The 20249-nt window shown below is 39.6% G+C and overlaps 1 protein-coding gene across 1 annotated transcript; it reads right to left on the minus strand.

Annotated features, from left to right (window-relative positions):
- Window positions 1–997: 997 nt before the first annotated feature.
- On the minus strand, window positions 998–9962 carry GGCT (gamma-glutamylcyclotransferase). The gene is made up of 4 exons (XM_079931068.1): window positions 9655–9962; window positions 5548–5693; window positions 4473–4608; window positions 998–3347 (listed from the first exon to the last, which is right to left on the minus strand). Exons 1-4 carry the CDS (start codon window positions 9856–9858, stop codon window positions 3204–3206), a joined length of 630 nt encoding a protein of 209 aa, XP_079787194.1. The 5' UTR covers window positions 9859–9962; the 3' UTR covers window positions 998–3203.
- Between the last annotated feature and the right edge of the window lie 10287 nt (window positions 9963–20249).

The following is a 20249-nucleotide window of genomic DNA, read 5'->3' on the forward strand; positions in this document are numbered from 1 at the left end:
CTAAAGCATTTTTATGATGTCCGCTTTAAAATCTTTGTCAAATAATTTTAACATATCTGTCATCGTCTGTTTTGGCATCTACTGATTGTCTTTCTTCATTTAGTTTGAGATCTTCCTGGTTCTTGGAATGATGAGTGATTTTTCAGTTGAAGCCTGGACATTTTGGAAATTATGAGACTCTGGATCTTATTGAAATCTCCTATTTTAGCCGGATTACTCTGAAACCATTCCAGCAGAGGAAGGTGTGGGCCACTGCCTCGATACTGCTAAATGGAGGTAGAAGTTCAGGTTCTCACCCAGCTTCTGGTGTCACCCAAGGGAGGGTCCACCTTGTTACTACGGAGGGGAGGTAGGAGTCTCAGCTTCCCACTAGGTCTCCACAGATACCTCCTTGGCTGGGAGGAGTAGGAATGCCTCATTACTGCCCCCTACATGGCCTTCAATGACACCACAGGGAAGGGTGGCTTTGTTACCACTGGGCAATAAAGTCCTAATCTGTCACTTGGTCTCCTCTGACACCACCCAGCAGGGACAGGGAGGGGCACCTTGTTACTGCCAGACGGGGTTTTAAGTACAGGCTCCTCACATGGTCTCCACTGACACTACTGGGGGGGGGGGGGGAAGGGGAGTGATTGTTACTGCTGGGCGGCTCCCTACTCAGCCTTTTCTGACACTACCCTGGCAATGCTGGTGGGAGAGAGGGTTAGGGTGCCTTGTTACAACCTGGCAAGGGTGGAAGTCCAGGCTTCCCTCTTGAACTTTTGCTGGCTTGGGTGGAGGTGAGCGTTCTAGTTTTTCTCCATGGTGTTTGGCTGGGGTAAAGCACTTATTCTCTAAGTTTTATCTGGCTAGACTGTCCATTTCCCAGTCCTTTGGCTAGAGAGCAGCTTTTCTTGTTTTGTTTGTTTGTGTTTTTCATCTCTGCTCATGCTCATTGGTGCCTTCAGGTTGCTGGCTTCTTCAGCTAGAAGTCTGAGATGCATGAGGCAAAAGAAAATCCAGGGAATTCAGCACCATGTCATGCCTTGGGTCCTAAGGTCTCTAGCTGTTCTGCTTGTTTTATATATTATGTTCAGGGATTTTAGTTGTACTTAACTAAAGGAATAGGGAAGAGTATGTCTATTCCATCTTCCCAGAAGTCAGTCTCCAAATATACTTATATTCTGTTTTTGATCATTTCAATATCCTGAAACCTTAGGGATGTAAATTTGTTTTTTCTGTTCCCATTCATAGTGTATCATTTTCCTTATTATTATCTTTTAAATTTTTAAGTGGAAAACCTGAGAACCTGAATTAGGATCGCTTTCTTCAGAGAGGACTTGCATCTATCTCTGCTGGGAGCCACCAGGCTTACTAACTGGGGACTGTTTTAGTTCTCTTCAAGGGTCCTGGTTTCATACAGAATTCTCAGGTACAGTTTTCCTGTCCTGCAAGGGTGAGTCATCTAATTCTGGGGCTATTATTGGCAAGGATATCTGGGCCATTTGTTTACCATTACTGTCTAGCCTTTCAGCTCACTTTATCTTCTTTCTTTTTGTGGGAGAGGGGCTGGTACAACTTCAAGATTTTCCTTATTTTCTTTCAAGCCCAGAAATGCTTTTCAAAAACTATGTTTGCTATAGTATATCCAGGAGCTGGCTGTATTGTGGTTAGAGGGCCAAAATCACTGGTAGAAATGGAAAATCCTTACATATGACATTTGCTAGTACTACCTGGAAAACAACTGGAAAAAATAGTCATGATTAACAGATTTTTGTTAAAAGGCCAGACATGAAGATTTTATTGTTAATGTTTTAAATTCCTTAATGAAAGCTGTCATTTTAGGTAGGAGAGACAGATTTTAGAATAATATGCAATTTTTAGTACCTACAGCACAACTGAGCCTTGCTTACTATATTACCATAACTGTGTTCTGGGTCACAGACAAACTTGGTCTTTTGGGGAGGAGTTAACAACTATCGAAAACTGGAATACTGGAGGGTATACTTGAAAACAGTGAGGTGTAACAGCTATGAAACATGGTCAAACCTGTAGTCTATGGCTCAGCCTCACGACAGAATTGCAGCTGTCGCTGAAAAGTCCTTTGGTCCTTCTTCCCAAGAGTAAAAACCAAATCTTTGTTTTATGCTGCTGTGGCTTGTTCCCTCTCATTCTAATAACCTGTTTGGAAGGTCCAGCTCACTGCATTCCACAGAGACATAAGAGAATTTTTGATAACCAGTGTTGTTTTATTCATGACTCGTCTTTCTTCCACTTATTCAGTAAGTAAATTTAAGAAGGTGACCATTTCTTGGTAAGCCAAGAATCAAATTTCAGTTTCCAGGAAACACATTTCCCTCATAATCGTGACCCTTCTACTTTAAAATTTTGTTCCAAGGATAGCTCTGTACAAACTTAATTCTTCAGTAAGAACAATAATGATTGCTAATACTTATTATATGCCAGGCTCTGTTCTAAGCTTATATATATATATATACACTCCTCAAAACAATCCTAAGACATAGAAATTTGGGCTGTCCTCAGTCTGCAGGCAAGGAAGCTGAGGCACAGTCATATAATCCAAAGTTTCCCAGCTAGAAAGTGCTGGAACTGACAGTCGATCCTCGGCTGTCTGGTTCCAGAGTCTGTGCAATTATCCTTTAGTATAGATTGGCTATAGACCAAGACCAGATCCAGTATGTGTGATGATGTGAGTCTCTCTAACAAAATGAAATGTAGTATTTTAGTAGGGACTATAGGTGAAACCATAAATACATTTATTCCTCTAAGAACAGTATGCCATCTTTTAAATTTTGAAGTTGTTATAATCAATTGCTTCTGCAGTTTGCTTGCTCTTAGTAAGCTAAGAAAAAATCCCAGAGCAGAGTGATTTACCAGCACCATCCTTAAGTTGCAAATCTACCCTTTATCACAGAGCAAAAATACACTTCAGATCAACTCAATAAAATAACTTTAAGGGTTCACAGAAGGAATACTCACATCTACTTGTCATGCATTCCAATGCCGCAAGGCCCCCTTTTCAATTGTCTAACTCCTATCCTGGCCTTTTTATAGCCTGAAAACAAGGAATCACCCAAGTGAGATACCCCTTCAGAACACTGTTGAAAATATATTAAACAGAGAGATATCCCAGATTCCCGTTCTAAATGTTAAAAATGTATTAGCATATAGAGAAAATATCTGTAGACGTATTCTATTAGGTTCTAATGAGTTTTTGCTTCCCCCTTTTTGATAATGTCTTCAATTTCTTCTGAGACCTTTCCTTTGTAGTCATTTGGTTCTATTGCGTTTAACTTCTTTTGATAGTCCGGTGGCAAACCATTCTCTTTTGCACCCAGGCAAATCACCTAGAAATGGTTAAAATAAACAAAAAACCCTTTAGTTAGGAACATAATTTAATTTAGTACACCACAGCTTTATTTGTAGTATCAAAGTATGAAATATTAGCTTTCCGATAACTCTGGAATAAACAATTCTAGAACAAAATGGAGGGATAGTCATTCCTCTCACAATGAGCATGAAAGTGCAGGGAGTTTTCAAAGCCACAAGATCCACCCTTACGGAAGAGCAATTGTACTCAGTAATATGATTTAAAATGTTTTTATATTAAGAGAAAAACTTATTGTACAGAATTTGCATGATTTTTTAAGAAACAAACACCATTCTCCAAAAAAATTTCCAGTTTACAGGTAGCAGTTGTAGTTTAATCCTGGAGTCTACTCTACCTCTGAATTAGACGTGAGGGAATAAATAGCAAGTGTGTCCAGTGGTACTTCCCAGATCCATACCAGGCTTAATTCCTCTAGGGTCCTTCTAGAAAATTCCAGATTAGGCCCAGGAACTGGGTCACCCTCTCCAGGTATCATGTCCTGACTGGGCCTGCCAACAGGTACCTAAGTTTGGGTTTCTGAAAAGGGATGTTGGACTCTCTATCCTGAATTCTTTTCTGGTGCTTGAGGGAGTGGTATCCCTGATTCTGAAAAGCAGTGTGACTTATTTTTCCCTCCATCTGGAAATGGAAAACATTTCAGCAGTAGGAAATATATTTTTTACCTACAAAAATGAATCTTGGTGTTCATGAAATACTGTTTTATGGAGGAAGAAAAAAATGATTATAAAAGCATGGGTATAGAATAACTCTACAAAAAATACACACATACATGCTATTTTCTACTTTAAAAAAGTAAAAAACATGTCTAGAATTATGACTCAAATACATTTCTACAAGCTTTTTTTCTAATAAATGAAGTTTTAGGGACATATTTCTATCATTATAAATAAATCTGAACATTTAGTTATTCGGTAAATAAATATCATTTTTGTATCAAAAAACATTTTGATTAAAATGAATTGTACAGGTAGAATTTAAAACACACAAAACCTTTTAAAAACAAGATATTCTTTAGTTTAGCTCAGTGAAAATTAACAAGGAATCACCAAAAGTCTTTGTAAGTAGTTAGTTAAAAGGATACCTTTTTATACTGGGGTGATGGGGGAACACGCTCATAATTTGTCATCTGATAACTTCGACAGGTTATTTCTTTTCCTTCTTGAGTAGAAACATTAACTTCTATTGGGACATACATTCCACTTTTAACCCCTTCTTGCCTGAAATCAGAACAGTCAAATTTTAATCATACTTGACTTAGCCAAGTTAGTTTACCAGATTAAAAATTTTAACTATTTATGGATGTACTTGCTCCCTGTATATTTTGGGATAGAGCAGAAGTATCACCGCATCAAAAGGAAGTTCAGCCTTTCAGTTAGAAAGCTGGAGACTTATTATTACTGGGTATGCTTCTAATAGACCTCTATATTTAGCCTATCTAAAAACATGCTTCAGTGTAGTTATTTCAAGCTTTGTAACACTGAAACATTGCTCTCTAGGCTACAAAAACGACTGTGTGCTGACAGCAAGAGAATATCCACCCAGAGAAAAGTAGAGAGGATGGCTCATTCCTGTTTGCAAGTGAAGTAAAGTATTAAGCATGTCAGATGATTGTCTGCTCTTCTCAAATCCTACTCTTCTCTGCCACTTTCTTTGCATTAAATGCTCTGCCACACAACTCTTGAGTTCTATTTATAAAGCGCATCAAAGCATTTCTAATATGTTTTGAAGTTTTTACAAATGATTATTACTGTTTTTATTGATTCAACTGCCACCTTAAAGAATTATTTTTTAAAAACTAATAAAAACTGAGCTTTTGAAATCAATAAAAGTATATAACAATTACAAAAATCTTCATGCCTTCTCACAATATGAAACTACAAAGATATTTTTATTAAAAAACAAATAGAATGAAAATAAGGACTTCCATCTATTATAGAAGAGATTACAAATGTGTCCCCAAATCTCAATCAGAGAGTGTGACCCTTCTAGGCTTTTCTTTTTAGGAATGAACATTATACCTTTTAGGTTAACTCTAAAGTATAAAGAATATGTCCGTAGTATATGGTTTTGAAAAACCAACACATATATACACATCCTTGCATATGATCCACTTTCTAAATTAGTAATTATTTAACTTTTAATTAGAAGTCACCTACTTATCTAGAGAACTTAAATTGCTTTTGTTCATTTTCCATACTACTCCCCATACTTCATCGCCAGGACTTTCAAAAATGGTGGCTATACCTCCATGCCAAGTTTCACTAGTTTTGCCTTGGGGATTGCCAAAGTCAAGCTTAAAATCCTACAAAGGAAACCAAAGTGATATGATCAGTATCCACGTGAACCAAAATTTCCTTCTTCAAAATAAAAAAAGATTTACCTTGAACTCCATGCAACTAAAACAAACTTTGAGTTCCTTCTGTTAAAAATACAAAGATAAACAACCAAGGACCCAGATCTCAAGGACTATAATTTTTCATATTTTTCTTTAAAAATGAACTGTATACTGAATATGTACACGTATCTTACCATAAACAAGAGGCTTAAAAGGGAAAATAAATCGCATAATCCTGAGGCCTTAACACAGCTATCTTTATTTTTGAAAACTACTTCCCAGCCCACTTACATAGATTTTAACTTAGAGACAATCATAGTGTACATAATTGTTGAAGCTGGGTGATGGCTACCTAAGGGTTATAACATTCTTCCCACTTTTATGTATGTAAGTGTATCCTATTAGCATTATTTTTTTTTGTCCTAAGGGAGTTGGCATTTGAGGGTGATCTGTACACTCATAAATTTAATATTCCTGAATTGTATTAACATATCTATAATAATGATAAGAGCAGCTAACACTTACTGGAAAATTACTGGGTTCTATACACTGTGCTATGAGCTTTATATGGACTTTTTAAAAATCCTGTCAACAACTTTTTATACCCATTTAACAGAAAGAAAAACTGTGGCTTAAAAAGATTAAGCAACTTGCCTAAGGTCTCACAACTAATAAGTAATGGAGTCAAGGTTTCGAGTTTAGTTTCCTCCCTCACAGAGATGAGTAATCAAAGGACACAGCCAGGGAGATTAAAAACCCTTACTTGGCTGTTTGGTCTAAGAAGATTTCTTTCCATCTTTCCAGAGCTTAGCTTCCTTAATGATTAAAAAAAAAAAAAAAAAAAAGGTTAGACTAGATAATAAATCTAAGGTTTATATTTTATCTCTGTCACCTTTATTTTCTTAAAAACCTGTCAGAATTTCACAAAAAAGGTCGGTTTGAGTGACCCGTACCTTCAATTGGTATACTGGATGTTCTAGGACCAGGTATGCCTGACAGGACATCAGGGGATCTGATAAAAGTTACAACCACACTAGGAACTGGTTGTCTATTGTTAAATCCAATAGACAATTTTCATTCCTTGTCTTGCTCTACTTCTCAGCTGCTTCTGACATCATTAACCACCAGGTCTTGATCTGTCTCCTTTCTTTTAGGCTGTTCCTTGATCTCCTCAATCCCCTTTGCCAACTCCTTCTCCACTACCTGGTCTTTAAATGTTGGGAGTTTCTGAGGGCTCAGTTTAGGCCCTTTTCTCTGTTCAGCAATTTGCTCAGGACACTCTCATCCCCTCCAATGGCTTCAAATACCATCCAATATTCCAGTCGTCTTCTAATCCAGCTCAGATCTCTCCTCTGAGCTTCAAAAGTGCTTAGAATATAGTGAGTATTTAATGAATGTTCACTAATATTTTTCTGCTCACTTGGATATACAACGAGCATCTCAAACTCAGTACTGCTGACCCTTGAATAACACGGGTTTGAACTACACAGGTCCACGTACACGTGAATTTTTCTCAATAAATATAGCATCTATATTTTCCTTTTACATATCATCAAATTAACTAAGTATGGGGAAAAATTCGAGTAGAGATTAAAATAGAGAATATGTGGCATCAAAAGAACTAGGGTCTGAGTCCTGATTCTATCCAAACTTTTTCAGCTTCCTGCCCTTGGGTGAGTCATGTATCAATTCCTTTGTTTTTGAGGTAGAGATGGCAGTTCTGATTTTCGGCTGGGTGAAGGGTCGGCACCACTAATCCCGGCATTGTTTAAGGGCCAAATACATGTCCAAACTGAGCTTGATTTTCCCTCCCAAACTAATTCTCCTCTTCTTTTCACAAACATCACCGTCATCTACTCTGTTGCGTCAAAAACCTTAGTCATCCCCATTATCTCCTCTTCCTTTCACAATCAATCACCAAGGCCTAACAGTACTCACTCCTAAATATCTCCCAAACCCAGCTACCCTCCACTGCTACCACTGCAGGGTACCATTATCTTTAGCATGGACTGCTGCAAAAGCTTCCTAACTGGGCTCCCTACATCCACTGCTTCCAATCCATTTTCCATAGCAACCAGAACCAGCTTCAAAGATGTAAATCTGATGTTTCATTTGCTTAAATTTGGCAGAGGTCCTCTCATTGGTCTCAAGATAAAGACCCAAGCCTTCTCTGGCCTCTGTGGTCCTGTAAAATGTGGCCCTTCCTGACCTCTCTAGTCTTCATGCTACACCCTCTCCTCACACACTAGATTCCAGCCACACTAGCTGGAAGGTCCAGCTTTTTTCTTTCCTGAGGTCTTTGGTCCCTGCTGTTCATTCTATCTGTTTGCTTCCCCCCTCCCCAGTCATTCACGTCTCAGTTTAAAAGTCACATTTTCAGGAATGGCTTTACTGAGCATCCCGGTTAGGTCAGGTCCCCAAGTCATACACTTCCATAGCACCTTGAATGGATCCTTTAAAAAAAAAAAAAGATTTCACTTTTTTTTAGAGCAGTTTTAAGTTCAGAACAAAACAGAGAGTAAGGTATAATATATCTCCTTTTAAGACTGACCATACCTGTGACGGAATAATCATTTGCTTGATAGCTCTTTGCTGCATTCCAATTATAAACCATCTGAACTTCTTTCCCACGTTTGGGGAATTCCCTGCCTTATGAGTTTGGGGGCAGACAGTGTTCAGAGCCTGACTCCCATTTTTGAAGTTTCAAATGCCAGAAGTTGGTTCTCCCAGCTTTTCTTGAAGTCAGGGCATGGGCACGTGGCCAAGACTTAGCCAATCAGGACACCCACCTAGGGCTTTGAATTAGAAACTAGTGACCCAGGGCAGCAAAAAAGTCCACCTTGGTGGTGGCAACCAGATTTGGGTTTCAGGAACTTGGAGATGTAGTGACAGTAGCAGGCAGGGTCCAGCGCAGGTGATGCACAATGCAACGTCCATGTTTACCAAGCTTAGCGGCGATGCAACAGTGGCCCCCTGGGCTGGTTCTGTTGGTGTGATACTGGCTGTTTTAGAGCTTCCCTTTTATGCCTGCTTGTTTTGTCAGCTTTGTGGTCCTACCTTCCTGGTCATTCTGTGAGCTCTTCAAACGGCCTTTCAACACATTCTTTTTCTGCTTGAATCAGCCACTTCTGTTGCTTGCTACTAAGAACCCTGACAACGATAGCAGAGACCATGTTTGTTTGGTTCAACAATGTCAAAAGGCTTTGTACATAACTTGTTCGAGTGTCTCTCCTATAGACTGGGAGGTCCTGAAAGCAGCCAGCTTTACTCAATCATCTTTGTATCTCCAGGTAAGTGCTGGAAGAATACGCACTAAATGAATAAATGGACTGTACTAAGAGCAATGATTCTTACCAAGGCAAGCGAAGGTTCATCCAGCCACTTGATTTAACTGAGCACGGCCCTTACTGTGAATAAGAAACGGCTCCAGCTTTCAGGACCTCTCAGATCGGGAGCAAAAGGCGGGTAAATGGATTTTTACAAAACCAGGTGACAAGTCCTGGAGCAAAGTGGGGTACAGAACAGAAAGCAACTGATTCCCTGACTTGGGTCAGAGAAGGCTTCTCAGAGGGACCAACCGAATGGATTCTGTGATGATGCCCCTAAATCAGTGGCCAAGGGAGAGGCGCTGGGATCTGGGCAGAACGCGCAGCTCGTGAGAACGCCAGGAGAGAGACCTCAGGGTAGCCCGGGAGGCACAGGTGCCAGAGTAGCACAGCTCAGCAGGGGTCAAGCACAGGGCTGAGGGCGAGAGCGACCGGCCCGGGGTCGTGCAAGGAACCCTGATGTACTTTGAGCAGAAAGAGCTGCATTCCCGGCCCAGTGCTGCCAACAAGCGGCGAAGAGAAAGCGAGTTCTCGAAATCCTGGCTCCCGCGTCTGCAGAGGGGGGCAGAGGCCATCGCAGGGGCCGGGAGGAGAGCACTGACCTGCAGGCGGGCCACGCTGCAGAACACGGCCGAGGGGTTTCGGAGGTGGATCCGCTCCGTCAGCAGGTTGCTGCCATAGGCGAAGTAGAGAAAATTCTCCCCTTCCTGGCTCCGGAGGTCCTCGCCGCCTGAGTTCGCCATGTCCCACCGGACGCCTGCACGGACCAGGGATCTGTAGCAGGAGAGTGAGGCGAGGACGAGCATAGCGCGGTGGCCGACGACCCCAGCCCAGGAAGCGCGGCGCCGCGCAGCCTTAGAGCTTAGGGGAAAGGCGGGAAGCTGGGGCCGGGCGAGTCATCTGCGACCACTCTTCTGAATGGCTGCCAGTACCCAACGCTGTGAGTTGCTCCCTCTGATTGGCCAGCCCACCGCCTCCTCTCCGCTCGCTGCTTGGACTTTGCAATACTCTGCCCTGAGGCGACCCAGGGCTGATTCCACATTGGACCCGCTCCTCTGTTGTCCCGCCCCCGTGTTCAAGGCTCCCTCTGATTGGCTCCCTCTTCGCGGGGACGGGTCAGGTCCCCCATTTGTGGGTCGTAGCTCGCCGATTCTGGCCGGATTTTCTTACCTTTGGGTGGCTCCTGCGTGGTTCACTGGCAGTGTGTGCTCTTTAGGGAATTTTTGGTCCGTTTAAGATGAAACAGCAGCTCTGGCCATGCCCCCCACGGTCCATAACCCAGCAGGTCGTCCCTGTCCCGCTCTCTGCTTTTGGAGTCGGGACGTATATTCACCCCCACACGCTGGTACCCGCACCCCTAGCCCTGATCACCTCCCTGATACCTTTTCTAAGGACGCTTGGCTTCCTGGAAAAGCTCCTCTGAGTGTCAGGGGCTCCCTTCCCTGGTGGAAGTAGCGTGCAGCGTTCAAATCACGACGCTTGCTGTTTACTTGGAAGCCTAACCTCCGGCACTTCTCGTCTCTGGTTCCTCCTTTTTTTTTTTTTTTTTTTTTTTGGTTTTCTTTTTAAACATCTTTATTGGAGTATAATTGCTTTACAACGTTGTGTTAATTGCTGCTGTATAACAAAGTGAATCAGCTATACGTGTACATATATCCCCATATCTCCTCCCTCTTACATATCCCTCCCTCCCACCCTCCCTATCCCACCCCTGTAAGTGGTCACAAAGCACCCAGCTGATCTCCCTGTGCTATGCGGCTGCTTCCCACTAGCTATCTATTTTACATTTAGTAGTGTATATATGTCCATGCCACTCCCTCACTTCGTCCCAGCTTACCCTTCCCCCTCCCCGTGTCCTCAAGTCTATTCTCTATGTCTGTGTCTTTATTCCGGTCCTGCCCCTAGGTTCTTCAGACCATTTTTAGATTCCATATATATGTGTTAGCATACAGTATTTGTTTTTCTCTTTCTGACTTACTTTACTCTGTATGACAGTCTCTAGGTCCATCCACCTCACCACAAATAACTCAATTTCGTTTCTTGTTATATCTGAGTAATAGTCCATTGTATATATATGCCACATCTTCTTTATCCATTCATCTGTCGATGGACACTTAGGTTGCTTCCATGTCCTGGCTATTGTAAATAGAGCTGCAATGATCTGGTTCCTCCTTTAAAATAGAGATTATAAGATGTTATGATCACAATTACATAAGTTATGATCACCTATCTCCTAGGGTTGGTGTAAGTATTAAAAGTAACTTTGTTAATGTTAATTAGGTGCAAAAGCTCCAGTGTAAAGATATAGAAGTACTGTATAATAACAATGACATAAAAACTCTATATTGTTAACTTTGAAATGAAAATATTAATATGAACTCAGGGCCTAGAAGCAATGACCATCCTTGGCACCCAGATGTTGATCTCTAAATACCACTTTTCCACTAAAAGGTACCAGGGCTCCTTGGAGAAATGGCTGATGTCAGTCGGGTCAAGAGCTGAGAAATAACAGGAGCACTTAGAACATCATGTGACAGAAAGTCAGGAGGTATTAAAAAACAAGATCCTTTGAAAAGAACACAGAAGCTAGCTTGAAGGAATGCCCGCTGGCCAAAGTTAGAACAATTTGAGCATCAAAATTAATAACCGCAATTTATTTAAAATGTCAAACATAAAATTCATTTCCACTAAAGTGTAAAGCAAATCTAAAAAAACAACAGTTTTTAAAAACTTCCTTTGCCATACTACTGGCAGTGACTATCACGCCAACTCTTTACTCTGAAAAGTGGTAATTTAAGAAAATTACCATTTATCCTGCTTTTCTAGCTGCAGCTGTATTTCAGGGTAACCAAATGGCCCCAGTTGATGAGGAAACTGTTCTCTTTACAAAAACATGCCAGCTAAATAATGTAAAATGAAGGACAGAATTAGAAATTCACCATTTTGCAGTCCCTAGTGGAATAACTGATCCATGCCAGGATCATCAATGTGACCAACTGGTGAGAGTGAGATAGGGAACAGGATATTCACATAGAGCCAGGGATTATGTGCCAATCATCAGGGAAATCCATAATGACAATGGAGAAATCTGGCCGCTTCCCACCTTAACCTAGATCGATCTTATCAGTAAAATGGACCAACCTGACATTATGTGTCTCCTGATGTGATACAGTATGAAGCACCAGCATCATTTGAGAAGTATTGTTTCCGAAAATCTTTAACCTCAGTATAATCAAGCAGGAACTACAAGGATAGAAGTAGACAATCAGAAAAATCCAGAACAAATGGTGAGACATCCTGCAGAACAAATGGCTCAATTTCTTAAATTAACTCAGTGCCATAAAAAAAAAAAAAGAAAGAAAGAAAGAAGAAGAGAAATAAAGCAGTACTGAGGGAGGGCTGTTTTGATTAAAAGAAACCTAAGAAACGTCGTAACCAAATACAATGGCTTGTCCTCAGTTCTGATTTAATAAACCAGATATAAAAGATATTTTGTGAGCAATTGGAGAATCTGAATACAGACTAAAACATTAGATGATATTACACAGTTGTTTTTTTAATTAGGTATGATAATGGCATTGTGCTTATGTAGAAAAATCTCTTTTTAGATACACATATTGGTGTATTTAGGGGTAAAATGTTTGCTATCTATACTTTTAAATAATTCAGAAAAATTAAAATATGGAAAGTGTTAAATGTGAAACTGAGTACATATATGGATGCTTGTTTTATTATTCTTTTCTATGTATTTGAATATTTTCATGTTAAAAATTCAAAAAAGAAAAATGGTGATATAGGTAAAGCACTTGACATAGTAAGCATTCAATAATAAATTTGTTTTTGTATAATCTGCAAATAGGAAGGTTCATACCTTCTCCTGACCCCCAAACATTAAGGCAGAACTTGACATACATACTTGGTCATTTCAGTAAGCAAGTTGCCTTCCTTGACAAGATAGCCCTCTATTGCACCATGAATTCCCAAGGTCTCTGCTTCGGAGCACTACCATTTAAAACATGCGTCTGTGTTTTAAACTGCTTTCAACATTTAAAATGTATTTATTATTTAATTAATTATTTTTAAGGTATTTTACTTCTTTTCTCTTCCTACACTTCTCACTAATTGCTTAATTTTATGGTGACTGATTTTTCTCAACACTATTCTGTGAAAATTTTCTGAAGTTAAACATTGATGTTTCCTCAGACACGGATAATCTTTTCTTACCCCAGTGAAGCATTTTATTTAGCTTCCCCATGTTGGTTGCCATGTACTGACCCCTGTTGGCCAACAAGAATCAGTAGGTAACAACGGGTTTTGTCTTTTCAAATTTAACCAAAATAGATAACCAACAAGGAGCCACTGTATAGCACAGAGAACTATACTCAATATTTTGTAATAACCTATAAGGGAAAAGAATCTGAAAAAGAATAGATATATATGTATGTATAACTGAATCACTTTGCTGAACACCTGAAACTAACACAACATTGTAAATCAACTATACTTCAATAAATATTTTTTTTAATTTTAAAATTAAGAAAAGATTTTAAACTTTTTTAAGAAAGCAAAGCACGGGGCTTCCCTGGTGGCGCAGTGGCTGAGAGTCCGCCTGCCGATGCAGGGGACACGGGTTCATGCCCTGGTCCGGGAAGATCCCACATGCCGCGGAGCGGCTGGGCCCGTGAGCCATGGCCGCTGAGCCTGCGCGTCCGGAGCCTGTGCTCCGCAACGGGAGAGGCCACAACAGTGAGAAGCCCGCGTACCGCAAAAAAAAAAAAAAAAAAAAAAGCACACTTAGGAAAAAAAGAACAAATTTAACCAAAGCCTGGTTAATATTAGTTAACATTCATTAAGTGCTTATTAAATGCCGGTCTAAACTCTTACATATATTAGTTCATTTAATCCTGAAAGTGGTCCTATGCAGAAATTACTAATATATCCTCATTTTACAGTTGAGGAAACATATGTGCAGTAGGTCAACTAAATTTCCCCAGGCTGTAGTTAGCGATGACTGAAGCAGAGATTAAGCAATCTGATTCTAAAGTCATCACTGGGTGTTGCTTCCCAAATTTCTCACATTGTAAAGCCCTCATGGTCTAGATATAACTGGTTATTAATAGCTCGCTTTCAAGTACAATCTCTATCATATCTATAAGGACACTATGAAATAATAGTACTAGCATTCAATTACTTGATAATAAACGTAATGAGGTCAGATTTCCTCTAAATGCCATCTTTTAATCCAGTGGACTTAAAGTTTTTGGTTGTATCATTAAAATTTTTGAGCACATATTCTCTCTATATAATAATATATATAAAACTATATATATGATATAATATCCACAAAATAGAAATTTAATCTGGACTCTGCTTTTCTGTGGAGATGGGTTAAGGGTGAGAATCACATGAAGACAGCACAGACGTGGGTTTGGGGAGTGGTGAGTAGTTCAATTTCAATAGAGCAATGGATTTATATCAGGAAATGGGAGACAAGTCTGGAAGGAGATTAGCATAGTTGATGGGAGGGCCTTGAATTTTCACTCAGAAGTTCATACTATTTGGTGGTCAAAGGGGAGACTTTTTTTTTGCTTTTGAGCCCTCTCCTGCACCTTTGGAAACTCCTTCTTGTGGCTGTGTGTAGGATGGCCTGGGAGTGGGTAGGATGGGGAGATGGCTGAGTGCTGGATATAAGTTCACTGCAGTAGGCAAGGTCATGAAAGCCTGAACTGGGGCAGTAATTATGTAGGGGAAATGAAGGGATGCAAGGGGGTAAAGACATAGTCTTTTAATTTTTTAAAAAATTTTTTATTGTATCACTCCTTTGAGTAGAAACCTTCAGAGGCTGCCTGCTGTTTATCATGTTATCAAGTTCAAGCCCTTGTGCAAGCCTTTATTATCTGATTCCATTCTGTCTGGCTGGTCTGATTTCTCAGGTGATAGTAAACCTACTGGAGGTGGGGACCACACTTTATATTTCTGTATACCTACAATGCTTACTACAGCAGAGATGAATAGTAAATACTTGCTGATTAATTGAACCAGAGTCAAAATCTCCCCTACCCTTTGCACAGGCTCCCAAATCTTTTTTTCTCTTTGATTTTTTCCAGCTTTCCTTGATATACTGAGAGGCACTTCAGCTCTGAGTTATTTTAAAATTTATACTAATGCTCTAACATATGGGATCCTGTGTAAATTTTATTAGCCATAGTAGTATTTATGTCTCCTCCCAGCTTATGGTCTGGCATATGACAGGGAAACATGTCAGAATATGTTAAACCCAAAATGGTTTTTTGGTTGTTTTTTTGTTTTGTTTTTTACTTTTTGGCTGCACCTCGCAGCATGTGGGATCTTAGTTCCCTGACCAGGGATCGAACTCTCACCCTCTGCAGGGGAAGCTCAGAGTCCTAACTGCTGGACCGCCAGGGAAGTCCCCAAAATGTTTTTTTTTTGGGGGAAAAAAAGAATAGTAAAACTCCAGGAGGCAGTAATTTCTCAGTAATTTGATAGATTTGATAGTTAATCTGTATTCTTGTTTTGAGATTAACCCTGAAAAGTAGTTCCAATAAAGTTTATTATTTAGTGCTTGGGTAAATGGTCTCTTTTGATATCTATCTCTATGTCTATTTATATCTATAACAATACACTTTGGAAAGGCATCCACCAAACTGCTAACGGCGCTTACCTGTGGGAAGGGAAATGGCACTGGGAGGGGAGCAAGTTGAACAAAAAGCTTTCATCTTTTCATTCTGTATTCTTTTATTTTTTTTTTTGCAGGTTTCAGCATGTACTCTTATATTTCTTTTATTATTTAAAAATACATATATTATTAATATTATTAAATTCACATCTTATGTAATTTTAGGTCAATATCTAGAGATCTCATGTCACATGGATAAAAAGAGGTTAATGACTAAATAAATTGCCTAAACAGAAAATGGATGCAGCAAATACATTTCCAAGTTGGCCTACCTCTCAACGCATCAATCAGATAATTAGGTCAGATCAACTCAACCTTGCTCTATGGAAGGATATGATCTCATTCTGCAGGCCCCAAAGCTGTAGAATCTTACGATGCCTATCTGGATGTTCCCTCTTTGCTCTTTGAGATGTCAGTGGATACAAGAACATTTCCCTAATCTGGCATTGAAGAAGGTCTCACATATGTTCTAGGATAATGATCTGTTAGATCCTACTGCCAACCTTAAATCAGTTACAGAAGGTCGTGGAAATATACAGCAATTCAGCTATCTCCATGTTACTTACCACAGGTATATTAGATCCAGAGGACCCATTCTCAAGATTTACTACTGTTAATGTTAAAGTCTGACAAACTGCAGCATAATATATTCATTTTCTCAGCTTATATGTCCATGTTATTTCTAACACTTTAAATTCAGCTGAAATTAAAATGTAAAAAAAAATTTTGCTGCATGTGTTTACTGTTAATAATAGGAGTAATCTAAGTAATAACATTTTAGAATGTAGATTTACTTAAATGAAAATCCCAATGTTTCCCTTGGTGATAGACCTCATTCTTTTCTTCCTAGAAAGAAATTTAAACTTAGAAAACTCTTAATACCATACACAGTAATTAGATGAGAGCCCAGCTTTTCTTAATGTCCCCATAAGAAGACTGACTTTGGACTGAGGCCTAGGTTAAGCATTTGGAAACATTTTTGGAAAGTGAGAACTATGCTTGGGTTCTCTGCTCCATTAACGTTCTTGGATTTCACGTTTTCAGTCTATTCAACAATATTTAATTGATAATTAACTCTTCTCAGAGACATATATGCAAGTGAAGCTGGTTTACCTGACTATAATACAACTCTGGATATTTCAAAATCTTTCCAGAAGAGCTGATCTAGTGCTGGTGTCAACCTTTTTTCTTCTTTATTATTTCTGCTTTCACATGGGACCCACACATTCCAATAATAGAGCTACCAAAAGGCATCTCTACTTATTGTCTTTGTTAAACGCTTATTGGCTGAGAAGACAACAGACACTCTATACAGCTGAGTAACACAAACTCAAATGGCTCACTGGAAATGAACGGTATTCATGGGAGAAATAGGTATGTTTTGTGTATAGAGAAGAAACTTGCTTCAGTAAGTCACTCTCTAAGCTTCCTGTGGGTAGTGCATTTTATATGCATGTTTTCCCAATGCATAAAAACTATGTCTCAAGCTCGCTAAATCATATGAGCTGTGTGATTTGCCTTATGGTGCCACAAAATTGCAGTAGCAAAACTTTATTTCCATGACCCAACAATTCCACTCCAGGGTACATACCCAAATGAATTGAAAACAGGTATTCAAATACATGAACCTTCATAGCAGTACTATTCACAATAGTCAAAAGGCGGAAACAACCCAAAGTCCATCAAGGGATAAATGGATAAACACATGGTGATATATCCATACAGTGGGAAATCATTCAGGCGCTACCAAATGTAAACTAGATAGCTAGTGGGAAGCAGCCGCATAGCACAGGGAGATCAGCTCGGTGCTTTGCGACGCCCTAGAGGGGTGGGGTGGGGGGGTGGGAGGGAGACACAAGAGGGAAGGGACATGGGGATATATGTATGCATATGGCTGATTCGCTGTTTTGTGCAACAGGAACTAACACAGTATTGTGAAGCGATTATACTCCAATAAAGATGTATTAAAAAAAAAGGAATGATGTAGATGTTACATCCACATGCTACAATGTGGGTAAATCTTAAAAAACATTATGGTAATTGAAAGAAGCCAGATACAAAAGGTCACATATTGTATGATTCCATTTATATGAAATAGGTAAGTCCACAGAAACAGAAAGGTGATTGGTGGTTACCAGGGCTGCGGGGAGAGGGGAATGGGGAGTAACTTAATGGGTATGAGGTTTTATTTTGGAACTGTCTTGTAACTAGAAAGAGGTGGTTGCATAACATTGTGAATGCACTGGATATTACATGCCACTGAAATGTTCATTTTGAATGGTTAATTTTATGTTATGTGAATTTTACCTCAATAGAAAATATAGAAAAATAAAAACTTTATTTCCAAGGGTTTCTAATTAGTGGTTGTGAGAGGTAACAGCAGAATATTGGTAGGTAACTTGGACATCAAATTCCTTTGATTTGAAGTGGGGTTGAAGAGGTTAAAGGATTTGTCATGTCTCCCTAATAAGTCACTCCCATTCCCATATGCACTGCACTCAAGGAATGCAAGGCCCTTACTATTTTGAAAGGGATGGTGCCAGAACCCTTGCCCCTAGTAGGAAGTCAGTGGATGCTGTGGGAAGGGAAAGTCAGTCACTACTAATATGCTGCCCCTTCCCTGGAGTATCCTTCTTAGCGTGTCCACTGCTCTATTAACAATGTGGAGTGTTTGAGAATAACAAGTATACTTGAACAGCAATATTCCCCAAAGTATGCTCTGTGGGACATCAACCCCATCAGATTGTCTTGCATTCAAAAACATCTTCTGGTGAGAGTAGCATCAACATATATACACTACCGAATGTAAAACAGCTGGCTGGTGGGAAGCAGCATCACAGCACGGGGAGATTGGCTCAGTGCTTTGTGATGACCTAGAGGGTAGGATAAGAAGGATGGGAGGGAGGCTCAAGAGGGAGGGGATATGGGGACATGTGTGTGCATATGGCTGATTCACTTTGTTGTGCAACAGAAACTAACACAGTATTGTGAAGCAATTATACTCCAACACAGATTTAAAAAAAAAAACAAAACAGCTTCTGTGGTCAAATGAGCTGGAAACCACTATATTCTATATTTCCTCCTGGAGATCCATGATGTCTGCTACCACACAAAGAAATCTGAGGGATGCGTGTAGTAAAGAAACCTTGTGAGCTCTGTTTACTCCTGACTTTCCCAAACCTTCTCTGTCACAGAACCCCTTTGAAGTGGACAGCAGAGTACTGAGAGTGTGGGAAATGCTGCTCTGTGTTAATAATAGTCTGGCCTTGATTTGTTTAGGATGATTGTTCAGTTCTTGAAAAATCATATTAAATAAAATCCTAAATTATCCAGAAAATTGAAGACAAGCAGTGGTATGTCAGCTAGAAAGGGAAGATTCTAAATCTTTGTACTGCTCTGGTTTACCACTGCCTGGCTCAGCAGGTGATAACCCTTTCTCCTGGGACTGACTCAGCGAAACGTTGCATGGCTTTGCTGGTTAAACACCTGAGAATCAGTCTGAAACTGCAGTTATGTATAAAAATACTCATCAACCATCAACCTCTATTAAATGCAGTAATGGCTGCAAGCTGTTGGAAATAAGAATTTGATGGCAAGGCTGAGTGCAAACGTGATAGAATCCAAAATTCTCAATTAAACTGGAAAGAGATTTGACTCATTGGCTCTTTCGATTTCCCATCCTTCTTACTTTGTTCCTTGTTCATTCCTTTAAGATTGTCAAAGCAGTTTACAGGCTTAATAGAACAGGTGAGACAACTGCATGGAAATTATCTAATCAGCATTGGTAACAGTGGCAGGTGTTGTTAGGCCAGTAGCTTCTTGAGACAAAATGCTTGAGCTTAGTCATTAAAACATTTTACGAAGTGTCAGTATTGATTCATGTTTTCTGCTGCAAATAAGAGTTCTTTCTAAATTCCAATTTGGAGGAATCTGTGGACTTAGCAAGTTCTACTCCCTGGTGTAATGTGATTTTCCATGCTGTCAAGTAATTAAAAATTTTCTCTATATATAATCACTAATGAACTGATGATGACCAATTTGGTTATTATATTTGGCGGTTCCAAGTCCTTCTGCCAGTCTGGTGTACAATATCTGATGGGTTCCTAAGCTACTCCAAAGTGAGCAAATAACAGTAAACACTGGTCTGGCAACGAACAAGGTGTGTTTTCTGGGTTCTCAGCCAGGTGTCAGAGAGGAAGGTTTAGTGGTAATAGGGAGACCATTTTTAGGAAGACTATCTTCCATCTGTCTTAGAAATTACAATAAATTAAAATATTTCTGAGGAAGAAACTTAAAATACATCTTTTTTTCCTTGAATTCATTTCAACCACTCTGTCAAAAATAATCTCTTCTCTATAATTGTTTTGCATCTAACTTTGCCAACCGGTCATTGCCTAGGGAACAAAAGCAAAAATAAACTCAAAAGATTGAAACCCAGCAAAATATTGATTAATATTTATATTAGCAAATTAGGATTAGATTGGAGTGAAAAGAATCCTG

The sequence above is a fragment of the Stenella coeruleoalba genome (assembly GCF_951394435.1).
Source record: "Stenella coeruleoalba genome assembly, chromosome: 9".
NCBI lineage: Eukaryota > Metazoa > Chordata > Mammalia > Artiodactyla > Delphinidae > Stenella > Stenella coeruleoalba.

Bases quoted from the DNA above. Each gene is read 5' to 3' on its own strand.
- GGCT (XM_079931068.1), bottom strand. From the start codon at position 9,858: ATGCTCGTCCTCGCCTCACTCTCCTGCTACAGATCCCTGGTCCGTGCA. The intron at 4,609-5,547 runs GTAGGTGACTTC...TTCTGATTTCAG, and splicing joins AATTTAAGTTCTCTAGATAA to GCAAGAAGGGGTTAAAAGTG. The intron at 3,348-4,472 runs GTATCCTTTTAA...AACCATTTCTAG, and splicing joins CATCACCCCAGTATAAAAAG to GTGATTTGCCTGGGTGCAAA.